Source organism: Drosophila grimshawi, unplaced genomic scaffold, assembly GCF_018153295.1.
Source record: "Drosophila grimshawi isolate 15287-2541.00 unplaced genomic scaffold, ASM1815329v1 contig_1377, whole genome shotgun sequence".
Lineage (NCBI taxonomy): Eukaryota > Metazoa > Arthropoda > Insecta > Diptera > Drosophilidae > Drosophila > Drosophila grimshawi.
The window spans coordinates 8,655,354-8,668,091 of record NW_025062900.1 but is presented as its reverse complement, the minus strand read 5'-3'; the positions used below and the strand labels follow the sequence as shown (position 1 = coordinate 8,668,091).

Below are 12,738 nucleotides of genomic sequence, written 5' to 3'. Positions count from 1 at the left end.
TAATAATAATAATATATAAACATTTAACAAATGCGTTTTATTTGTAATTCTACTCCATGCTTAATGTTACTATTCAAAGCTTTGGGGTCTTAGCAACCTATTCAACTAAATTATAATTATGTAGAATAATATGTTTTTTACAACAAACAAACGAAATGCTATTAGAAGTAAAAGTAAATTACAATAAAAAGTAGTTTCCCAGTTTAGAATTAAAAAACATATGTAGAACTGTATGCTTATCCAAGTTTAGTGACATTTCAAAGACTGTCTTAGCTTTGGTACATGCTGACCCTCCAGTTTTTCCCAAACAACACTAGCTAATGGAATATTTATCGATTTAAGTGGAAAATGGATTCTCATCGGGTTTTACGCTCAATGACCGGGGCACTTCAAAATGACTGATGGGATTTCGATAGATGGGATTCTCTTGTCGAACACTGTTCGCCTGCTCCTCTTTGAAACGCGCATATTCGCGTGCATCCTTCATGCGGAGGCACCACCAGAACAGCCCAATGATGAACAGTCCAAGCAGGACGGTTGCCAGTGAGATGACACCAAAGATCGCATATAGATTCGCTGGCTCGCATTCGACAGCCTGTATGTTCAAATAGTTGACACGATCGATGACGTTATAGCCAAAGAAGCTATCACACTGAATGCCATGACTGTTGACAATGCGCACCAGGCAAACCACATCCGCCTCCAGTTCATCGACAAAGGAATAGATGAAGCGCTCGTGCGACTCGGCACTCGAACAGATCTCACTAATATTCTTACAGTCATTGCGCCCCTGCTTCTGGTCGATGAGACAGGTGACGCATGGCTCGTAGAATTGGCACAATTTGTTCTTCTCCGCATCGATCTCACAGAACTTGCCCAAATACGGCTCCTGGCAGCTGCAGAGGCCACAATCACAATTTCCACGCTTCGAGCAGATGTCGCCCGTTGGCCCAATGCACTCCTCCACAGACTCCTTGCAGTTGCAACGTGTGCCCGACCAGCCGTACTTGCAGACACACTGGCCACAATGGCATTCGGCGCGATTCTCATCGCAATCGTAGCACTCCAGGCACTCACAATAGGTGCCCGTGTAGCCCGGGTCACAGTTGCAACTGCCACAATCGCATTCGCCATGATTGGAGCACACCAAATCGGAGTCGGTATTGGCCACGTGATTCAATGGCTGGCGGCAGGTGCGCAGTAGTGCCTCATTGGTTGTTGCATTCGCTGGATCGGTGGGGCAGTTGCAGAATGTGCCCGTCCAGCCCTCATCGCACACACACATCCCACAATTCAAATAGCCCTGATTATCGCACTGGAAGCGTCGATATTCATCCATCGGATCGGATTCCTCCACACAGGGACATGGTTGCTGCAGCTCCACATCGATGTCCATGTACTCGTTCAGCGAAGCCTCCTCCACGCGGATTTTATGGTTCTTCGAAAATATTTCGATTTTAAGTTCAAGAATTCAACAACATCAAGTTTCAATACTCACCAACACACCGTTCTTCGGATAATCTATTAAAGTGACATCCACAAAGAACTCAATCTCTTTGCCAAGATCGACATTGTTGCAATAGTTTCGCTGGCGCAGATTTGGAAATTGTCCAGCACAATCCGTAAAGTATTCCATTTTAATAAAATCCGGACTGTTGTCACCGAATTGTGTGCGCTTAATGAAGCTCTCATAGCTGTATATAAAAAGATTAACTTACTTTAAGGTTACTTCGAAGATTCCAAGAAGCTCACCTCTTTTTAATCAATTCCAAAATATTTGAAGAATCTGCACTCAAAATTTCCACATTGCTGATCTCCTGCATGAGTGCACTTAGCTCCTTGTAGGTGTCAAACACCTCCTCGGTGACCGCAAATATGACATTGATCTTGCGTCTCAGCAGCTCCCGATAGATCTCCTCCAGCGATGGATAGTCATAGACCAAGGAGCCCGTATACTCACCGGCTTGGTTCAAGTGGCACTGGCGATCGTTGCGCTGCACAATGCCAGCAAGGAGGCCATCGCCAGCGAAGTGCATGAAGCCATCGGTGACCAGGATGACCACCTTGCGCGCCTGCTTCTTCCAGCCAATCTCCTTCGGACAGACAATCACCTGCATCAGAGCATCGAGGCCACCCTCCAGATTATCCAGATTGGCAGTTATCTTGCTGCCCGCAACTGCCGCACTAAATGCCTTAATATCATCGGTTAGTTCCAGCTGATGACGATAGCCATAGGTGGGTTCACAGCGTTCCCGTTCAGCGGCACAGGGATTCTCACGCAACTGAGGCATTATCATTGGCATTGCCGGCTTATCGGCAAACGAGCCAAAGCCCAGACGATAATTATCGGTTAGATTGTGCAACGTTTGGGTCAATCTGGCGCCCAGCTGCTCCAATGTATCCTTGTCATCGCGCATCGTCCATGTCAGATCCATCAGCACGTACAGGTCGAGTGGATTGTTGCGTGCCACCCGATAGCCCAGCTTGACGCGTTGCGTGTTGCCTGCGATTTAAGGATATACACAATGGTAAGTAAAAAAAAAAAAACAACAGACAAGAATGCTTTAGTGGATAGAACTCGACTGCGAGATACCCTGTACACAAGTCTCTCTTGCCATTCACACACTTTCTATCCATTCTGCATATGCAACACACACCTGTGGAAACAATAGTTTTCACATAATATTTGCTTGCAACAAACCAATTGATGATTCTAATCATGAGAATATTTCTTCAAAACTGCAGCTTGCTATCGGTAATCGATAACATTCAAAAGTGGCTCTTCAAGACCGACTTGTTAATGCAGGCCAAATAGACTTGTCTGATCAAGAATATATATATTTTAGGCAACCTTCTGTCGGTTACATGCTTTGACACAACTTCATCATACCCCCATTTAAGACATTTCCATTTGGGTTTAGGGTATGAAAACGGGGTTTACAACATGGCCGTAAAGTCGAAGTGCGGCATTTACGAGCTGTTTTATAGGCTGCAATGCTATTGAAAGACAGCCAAGCAGTTGTTAACTATTGACTGCTCGACATTTCACCATTCATTGCCTGATGCCACCAACCCACATTCCACATTTCTCATTTCCAGCTCCAACTCCAACTTCCACTATTGGCAACCCTTTAAAACCATTTGAAGTTGTTCGCACCCATTTCAAATCGTTGGCCTTCTTTTTTTGCCTGCAATTTTCCTCAACACATAATTGCATTTTCTCTCTCTCTCTCCCTCTCTCCCTCTCTCCCCATCACTCTTTCATGTTCTTAATGGCAATTCGACATTAAAGTTAAGCTCACTGAACAATCCCAACTAATGACAAGTTGCACATCAGCTCGGACTGCATTTTATGGCAGCTCTTTTCAGAATTGCATTTTCACATTTCCCATTTTATCTGTTATTATATGTAGATCAGCATATGAGTTTCCACCTGCTTTTCTTTCCCTGCTTCTTTCTCTCTTCGTCTTTTTTGTTGAGGATGTTCATTTAAGTTGTGTTGAAGTAATTCTCTGCATTCTTTGAGGTTATTCTTCTAATGATTTATACTATTTCTTTTGCTTGAACTTGTTTAATTTATGTTTTTAAGAAAAGTAATTTGAAGAAAATATTTAAATACAAAATTCGAAAATTCGACAATTTCTTAATTCTTTTTTGCATTTAATCTAAAAAATCTTTGATAAAAATGTATTAAATGCAATTTCCTGTACTTCTCTTGCCTTTCTCCCCTCTCTCAGTCTCTCTCTCTCCCTCTCTCTCTCTCTCTCTCACTCTCTCTCTCTCTCTCTCAGTCTCCCACTCTCTCTCTCTCTGTCTCTTATCTAAGTGCATTCAGAATTGGCAGTTTAATCTAAGAGTTCTGCGATTCGTTTTTAGTTAACACTTGAGTCGAAGTCGAGGGTTCAATGAACGTTTCAGAATAGAAGTATTCAAGATACTCCAACGTGACACACTAATTGTTGATAAGCGACACACACTCACTCACACACTCACACCAGCAAAAAGAAAAAAACGAGTGTATAAAGTAATGTGTGACAAATCAGCAAAGCAAACAACACAACATTGACATAAAAACAGAAAATTCCACTGCGGGACTATGCTCCACATGGGAGGGGGGACAAAGATAAGATAAACGCACCTTTGACCAGTTTGAGGAAAACACGTTGTGGGGTCACCTGCACCGCCTGTTCGTCCCTCGTCTCATAGTCCTTGAGCGGTCGCTCCTGCAATCGTTCTTGCTTCGGCTGATTCTCATAAATGTCCGCCTCGCTGCAATTGAAGCTCAGCAGCGTCGTGCGAGAGAAGCAACGACCGCGCACCTGATACGTCTTCGGCGAGACGGTCAATCATAGAAATAGAAAGCGAAAATTAGGTAGAGGAGTGGGGAGGGGGTGGGGGTGGGTGTTGGCTGTTTACACTCACCTTGTCCGTGCACCAGGCGCAGTTGAGATGAGTGTTTAGGCAGCGATCGCAGCTATCGATTGAGTGCATGCATTGCTCATCTATGCGAAGAGTGGGGAAGAGAGGAAAAGTAGAGCGATAATTAGAATACGCTGAGTTAAACTAATGTTATTACTACGTGTCGTACAACAAATACATATGTATTGTAAACGGTAAATACACACACGCACAAACCTATTGTTATTGCCCTCGTTACACTTAGGCACAATAAGAAGAAGAAGAGGAAGAAGTAGAACAACAACAACAACAGCCGGCTGTTAAATGACTGCATATTTTGCACGCTCTCTTTTCAGCTCTCTTATCCAAAAAGTGAATTGTGCAATTTGCTCTTCGCTTGCTTTAATTTTTTTCACACACCATTTGGCCGGTAGAACTTGCTTGCGTCAAAAGCGAACGGCAACTAATCTATTTTTTTCACATATTGTACAAATTTGAGCGTATTTTTTAATATTTCTATGTACATATGTGTGTGTGTGTATGTGTTATCTTATCAATTCGGTAAATTATAATACATAGTATGTAATAGTTAGTCCGATAAAAAAACAAATACCAATTTACAGTTATGAGGGATCTGAATGAGAGCTATAGAGAGGGAGATAGAGAGTGAGAGAGAGAGCGAATGAGAGAACAAATTTCAAATTTGTTGACGATTTTTATTCTTAAACAGAATTATTGTTATCAGCAATCAAAGGCGTACTCAAGTTTTTGCAAAGAGGCGATTTTTTACACACTCATCTGTGAGTATTTTTTTTAGATTTATTATTGCGAATTAAAATGTATGATAAAATTTCACTTCTGTGTTGAAGTTCAATTTTATATGTTCTATTTTTAAAGCCACCAATCGAATGTATAAATTTTCAATGTATGTAATGTGGATGTAGAAAATACTACCACAACTATTGTATATATTTTTAGAAATATACTTTTTTTTATATATATTCCTCTACAAAAAGTATTTTAATAAATATAGCCGTTATTTAATTGCATGCGTATGTCAAGCAGCTTTTTGTCAGATGGAACAAACTCAAATTGGCACTGCTGTGCGACTGTGTGCAACCATGCGCAACTAGTATTTTAGTATTAAAAAAATACAAGAGGTTGTGGTGTATGGTCACACCTAGAGAGCGTTAATCTGTTAAGTTAACAGACGCTCAGAGAGCAAGGCATCCGCTAACAGAAAAAGCTGGATTTCAATTCAGCATCTGAATAAAACAATTAAAAAGACATATAAATAATAATATATTTTATTGGTGTAATTTTAGTATAATTTTAAACGACAATGTTCATCATTTCTGTCCCTATGAAATAATCAAAATATATTTGGCCTGCTAAGCGCCACAAGTTTACATCTAAATTGTGCTGCATTTAACAGCGCAATGCACTTGCCCATTTTGAGTACAACAGTTGCCTTTTAACATTTATCTAACAGTCTGGAATTGACGGCGATTTCGAACGGATGCGTGCGCGCGTGTAGCGGTCGCTCCATACAAATTTTGTTGTGTTTTTGCGGAAAATCGAATAAAAAAAAGAAGCCAATTCAAATGTTTATCAAATGATCGTCGTATCGTTTGCAACAATTACTCCTTAAGAGGTGTGTGCAAAGTGAGAGTGTCTCTATTCAAATCGTAAGCTGTAAATTTTACGGTGAGTGTCGTCAAGCAAAGAGCGCAATAAAAAAAATCAAAATTTACGCGGCGACTGGTGAAAAAGGTGAAAAAGTCATTAATAAAAGAAAGAAATAGAAGCAGACGTCAAATACATAACAACAACAACTAAAGATATATACAAATAAAAGGAGGTGAAAACAGCGACGGCGACGGCGAAAAAGGAATTCAATTCGGTTATTTTTTTTGTGTATTACTGCGAAATTTTTGTTGTCGCCGACGCTGCTGCTGAGCTGCCTACTTACTGCTATTGTTGTTGTTGTTATTGTTTAGCTAGGATGAGACTTGCTTGCTGCTTGTAGCGACGATGGCGTCGGCATCGCTTTGTTTATTGCTGAGTGTGTGTGTGTGTGCGTTGATATAATTGTATTTGTATTGAGAATTGGGGAAAACCCAAAAGGAAAGCAACAAAAGCAAATTGCCCATTTTCCATTTTCTACTTGGTGTGTGTGTGTGGCCAAATTGCAAAAAGTGAAAAGTTTAATTTACTAAATAAGCGTCAGCCACACATACAGACAAACACACACACAGTCGCACGAATAGCGTAGGAAGAAAAAGAAACAAGAGCCAAAGTGTTGCTGTAGTAGTTATTGTTGTTGTTGTGGTCTGTGTCTATTTTTTGCAATTGCATGCACACGCTCATTCGTGTTGGATTATTGGATTATACTCCGACATCAGCAGCGGCAGCGCAGCGTCGCCAATAACGGCACATCGGACACAAACACACAGACACACACACACAAGCAGGCAGACGACGCGTCGGATTATTGTCCTTCTAAAGGAACGTGCTTTTAAGAGGCACATCACACAGCCCCCAACACACCCCACACCAGCATCAAAAAGCGCGACAGGCGGGACAGCAGACAGTTGAAGACAGAAACAGAGAGCCAGAGAGAGTGAGAGAGAGCGCGAGTGAGAGCGAGAGCGACAGGAGCAACGTCAACTGAAGAAAGGTAAGTAAAAAAAAAATAACAGCAAGAAATGTGTAATTACTGTAAATGTGCCCATTATTTTATTGGGGCGGTTTTTCCACTGGTTTATCGTCACCACCCTCCCCTCCCCAACTTGATTGACAACACCAATTTACGCTAATAATGCCGATAATTATTATTCTAAAGAGCTAAAACTCGATACCTTAATGACTGAACCATTAAGAGGAAGCGACCAAAGTCAGCTAAATAGTGGCAGAGCCAAAGAAACTAGTGAAAAGTATTTAAATCTATAAGATGATAATGATAAATGATAAATTCTTAATTTATTTGTCTTTAGTAAAAACATGTTGAAACATTTTAAATGAGAAGGTTTTTTGTAATCGAGTGTTTTGACAATCAAAATGCTTTGTATTTTAAAATTTTTAAAATTCAATCCAATCTGCATTTACCTATTTATATGAAAACAAATGACTTGGAAAAATATAAAGAATAACTGATTAAATTTTCCTGGCAGTGTAAAATAAATTTAAAAATAAAAATTGAGTTGCTTTTCATTTGCATGCGTAATATCATTGAAATCATATTTTTATTTATTTATCTCCTTAAAATCTAAAAATGGAGAATACGTCAAAAAATGGTTGCCATAAATATTTGAAAATGCCATCCTAATTATTCAAAAATTAGTGTAGCCCTCATAAAAGTCAAATCCCTGTTTATGTCAGAAACAAAAAGCAGACACCAAACAATTTCTAAAAATATATATTTCAATTTGTGATAGCCGGCTAATGCGCTCAACGACTTTTTAAAGTCCTTAATCAACAAATCAGTGCGGAAAATATGGGGAAAAAACACTTAAATATGGCCATTCTCCATATCTCCATTCAAATAATCCTCCAGTAAGCCATCGACCTTTGCCGTCGCCGCTGCTCCTTGTTGCAGTTAGGTGACCCTCATCAAAGTGATAGATCCCCATCGAGCTGGAGACGAGTTAAGTTGAGTTGAGTTGCCTTCAGTTGAGTAGTTCTAAGCGCTTAGCCGCCGGAAGCGTCTGCACCTCCAAGCGGCGGCCGCAACATTAGCATACAAATGTGTCAGAACAAACAGCCAAATAAACGAGCGACAAAATGTGAAGAAAAAAAATACACATCAAGTTGAAAGAATGAAAAACTGAAGTATGGTAAAGGCAGCGTGATTTCTTGACTAATTTTTATGACACTTTTCACTTTATGACGCCGTACGCTGATGCAAATGCATAGAAAACGACTAAAACATCGTAGCTAACCACAAATTGTACTCAGTACAAATATTTTTAATTGAAATTTACAGTTTCGATTTGTCATTTTTCATGAATTTCAAAAAAGTTGATATCCAAAAATATTAAATGTTGGATTTTTAATTTGTGTGCAGAGCAGCTCAGCACAGCTAATTTCAAAATTGCTTCTTTTTTCCACATTTCTTTTCTATTTGTGTTATTTACGAGTATTTACCTTTAAAAGCAACTCGTCGATCTCGACTGCTACATCAAGATTTTTATAGTTACGCGGGGAGGAAAACGGAAGGAGAAAGAGAGAGAGAGAGAGAGGTGGAGCTCTGTCATAAAAATTGTTTAGGCCTTACACTATTAAAAACAATAAATGTCAAAAATGCTGCTGCTCCACAGTTTTCCTCCAATATTAGAGGTGGAAAAACTGGACATTTCACCTTTTTTTTTTCGTTAGTCATGCAAATCACGTAAATTATGGCCACGGCCGTATAATTTCTTATCGCCCGAACATGATTTCAAATGATAGACGGCAACTGTTGGGGCAGACGATATGTGGGAGGAATGGGGGGATGGACAGATTGGATGGGATGGATGCATGGCCAAGATTTAGTGGGCGCGACAAGTTTGAGTTTATATTTGCGTGAGCTGAGTTAGGGGGGAAAGTAACGCTTGCAATTGCCAATTGGCAACTGGGCAACACGCATAAATTGAGAGCGCCGTCGTTTTTATCTAATCCGCGGCATCTGTGCGACGGACGACGCGTACATTAGTTGCAGGCAGTCAGCCAGGCAGACAGGCCTCTATTTCGCTGGGATCTGTGCTCCGTCCCGGTCGCGACGACGACAATCGACAGGCAATAAATCACCCAAAGTTGCCACAGAACATTTTACGCGAGTTGAGCACACACACACACACTCAAATTTATGTGCAGCCGATAAAAATCGGAATCGAACATTAGAATAAATTGTCAGTCGAGTCTCGACTCGTTTCATTTTTACTGCTAAAAAAACAAAATAGCGCCCAAAAAAAAAAGAACTCACAAACTTTATGCAGACAATTTACAGCAAAAGCCTCATTAAAATTAGATAAGAAAAAATTAGTTTATAAATTATTAGCAATGTGAATTTGAAAACAGTTTATGAAAAATGCTCATACTGTAAATTACCCAAGGCACAAATTAAAAGGAACTATAAAAACAAATATATGCGATAAGAAATAAAAACCAAATTAAATCAAAAATCTCGTGTTGCACTCTCAATTTCTATCTAAAAAACATTCCAAAGCGCATTTCACCCTACTCAAGGCTTGTTTTCTTTTTTATGTAGCCCCCTTTCTGATTTGAATGCAGTTCAAAATGCAGCAAAGCATTTAGCTATAAATAGTTTAGACTGCTTATCGTTGACTTCCTGTGCCCGAAACATATCTCACAAGAACCTAAACAAACACGGAACCCCGCGCTGCCTGCCAACCATTGACTTTCAGTGCAGCTACTTATCCGCAATCGCCTTGGCTAATAACAAAGATATCAACGACTGGAGGGCATACAACCTTGAACCCGCCGCCACTGCCGATGCCGCCCGGGGGCGCACAGGGCGAAGCTCATTTCCGGCTGAATGTGGCTCAATGGAGAAATACCACAAGGCGAACAAAAAAAATACAAAAAATATATAATAAAATCCACAATGCCACAATGCCACAAAGTCAATAAATACGCCAAAAAAATTATCACTTGCTCGTTAGCACACACACACACACAGAAAATAAAGTGACAAATGTGTGTGTATAGAGAGAGAAAGAAAAAACGAAATCCAAACAAAGGCAAAAACTATTTGAAATGCTCAAAAGAAAAAGGAAATCCAACAAAAAATCATTGAACGCTGATGGACACTTAACATCCCTATCAACTACCCTACCTGCCTGCCAGCCCGCCCGCCAGACCAACTGCCTGACCAATACTCACTCAATCTCTCTCTCTCTGTCACTTTCCCTCTCTTTCTCTTTTCGTTTCTCGCACATTTCCCAGCAATTATGCGCTGGCAAAACAAAAGTCATTAAATTGCGGAAATCGGGTCACCAAGCGACAAACCGAAGCGACAAACTCAAAAGAGCTGACCAGTAAAACCAAAAAAAAATAAACGAAAATAGGAAAATAAAGATGGGAAATAAACTAAACGGTAACTGAAATTTAAGCAGCCAAAAATTACAACTAAATTGTGAATTTATTTACATTTAATTGCGTCTAAATTACAAAACCCAAAGCAAAAAAAGAACGAAAAAAACTGCGTCAAGCAGAGATCCGTTAACAGAAATTCGACTTTAATGTTTGTTCTCTCCCACTGCCTGCCTCCCCTCTCTCTCTCTCCCTCTCTGAGATGCGCGCTGTCGCGGCTTCATTTTGATGATGATAATGATGCCCCTCTGTGTCGCCTTTTTGTGTCCCGCTCCCCTCCTTCTTTTGTGTGCTTCACAACGATAATGATAATGATAATGCTGATGATGATATGACTCATTAACCTCAACGCATGACCCAGGCAAATTAGAACTCTCTGTGTACACAAGCATAAGAAGAAAATATAAAACTGTCGTCTCAAGTTGAAGTCCATTCTTAACACTGTGCTACAAACAGAATGCCTTTGGCGCAAGCATTGAAGTTGTACAAAGTAAAAAAAATTCCTAAAATGTTGCCAACCAAGAAAAAATGATAAAATAAAAAATATCTTACAAATTATTTTAGATTTTTACCAATATTACATTCTTTAAATTAGAGCAAGAGCTGTGATATTGACTCAAGTTGAGCAGCTGTCAGAATTGAACATTTCTGTTATCTCAAAAATTACAGCAATCCAAATATATAAATTTAAATTGGTGGAATGCACTTAAAGTGAAAAGCTTAAACTTAATCCAAGGCATAAACTCTATCAGTGGCCAAACCTTCAGCAGCAATCTATACATGTGTTGTCCAGTGTAATTTCCTCAAGCGCATATGCAAGATACATATATTAACAAATGTGTGTGTGTGTGTGTGTGTGTTGCTTGATGAGTGTGTGGCTTTGTGGCGGAGTATCTTTGAGGCCGTGTTTTATTGCTGTTTTGTTTGCTTGTTGACTTTTTCTTCCCCTTTCTTCGTCTTTTCTTTTTTTGCTGAGTCAGCTACGTTGCGGTTCGGCGTTAGATGTGATACGGATCCAAAGCACTTAGCTGACATATTTGCTGCACATAAAAATTTCATTGTAAAACTTAATGGTCTAGATAAAGTTGTAAGTTTCTACAAAAAAAAAAAAAAAACAAAAAACACCAAAGCCAAGCTCTTGAAATTTAAATAAACTCTGACAAGGTTTCGAAAAAAAAGTAAACATAAATATGATGCGGCTCAATGATGATTCAATTTCCTGGGCAAAATGTTTTCGTAATACGTATTTCGTTTCAGTTTTGAAGTTTGCAGTTTGCAATTTGAACTGTGAGCAATTGGAAACAAACACACACACCTTGAATAATTGTCGTGCTTGTCACTTTTGTCGTCGCTTTATTTAACTTTGACGTGCCGTAATCTGAGGCGTCTCCGTTTCCCACGTTTGCTGCAAACTTCAGCTTGACTACGTGGCAAGCGTTTTTTTTTTTTTTTTTTTTTTTTATCAACCGCATTGAGCAATCCGTCGAAATCAAGTATAGCGGCCAATTAACGTCTTTTGTTTATAAACCAGAACCACGAGTACATCTGTTTAACTGGTGACTCTCCTATCCACACCTCTGCTTGCCTCAAATATGCCTCGAGGTGGGGCCTAATTTCAACTGTTTATTGCAAACATCTTAAACGTTTCTGCTTTATGTCTCTCGTCGAGCTTCGATTGCTTTTGTTGCAGCTGCAGCTGCAACTGCAACGGCATCGTGTTGCCATGTTTATGTTACATTTTTGTTATTGTGTTGATTTGTTTACACTGCAAACATAAACCAAACAAGCGCCGCTGCTGGTGGCAAAAAACAATGCATAGCAGATGAGATGAAGTCGACTCTACTCAAACTTGTTTGCCATTGGAATGCGCCGCTCTTTAAGGTTGACTCTAAATATGTACATGACATAATCCGGATATTTTTAAAAAGTACTCCTAATCTAAGATCCTTAAGCATTTGGCATTAAATAAAATTCCTGTTGACTTTGTCGCATTGTCCCATACTTAACAAACTTAATCCACTACAAGCTACAAATCACAGAAGAACCTCTTTTTGATTCATCAATTTTGGTTTTATTTAAGTGTAGCTGCAGCGACTACCTCACCTGGAACACAGTTAGTTCATCTACTTGCTGTTGTTTTTTATTTGTGTATGAATTTATCATATTAAAGATTCTTCCAGGGTGTTAGTAAAAGTTTCCGCAGATTTTTCATTTTCCACTGTGGCGCCACATAAATAATGCGGCTTA

General features: G+C 39.7%; 2 protein-coding genes across 2 annotated transcripts in view; one reads left to right on the top strand and one right to left on the bottom strand.

Annotated features, from left to right (window-relative positions):
* Positions 1–12: 12 nt before the first annotated feature.
* On the bottom strand, positions 13–4,863 carry LOC6562765 (integrin beta-nu). Its single transcript, XM_032736002.1, has 6 exons — positions 4,636–4,863; positions 4,423–4,502; positions 4,139–4,328; positions 1,753–2,503; positions 1,499–1,694; positions 13–1,438 (listed from the first exon to the last, which is right to left on the bottom strand). The coding sequence occupies exons 1-6, from the start codon at positions 4,730–4,732 to the stop codon at positions 338–340; spliced, it is 2,415 nt and encodes an 804-aa protein (XP_032591893.1). The 5' UTR covers positions 4,733–4,863; the 3' UTR covers positions 13–337.
* Positions 4,864–5,897: 1,034 nt separating this feature from the next.
* Positions 5,898–12,738, top strand: part of LOC116805319 (uncharacterized PE-PGRS family protein PE_PGRS20) — a 71,687-nt gene continuing 64,846 nt past the window's right edge. The window contains exon 1 of the mRNA XM_032736524.2: positions 5,898–6,105. The gene's annotated coding sequence lies outside the window, so the exon portion shown is untranslated. The remainder of the gene's footprint in view (positions 6,106–12,738) is intronic.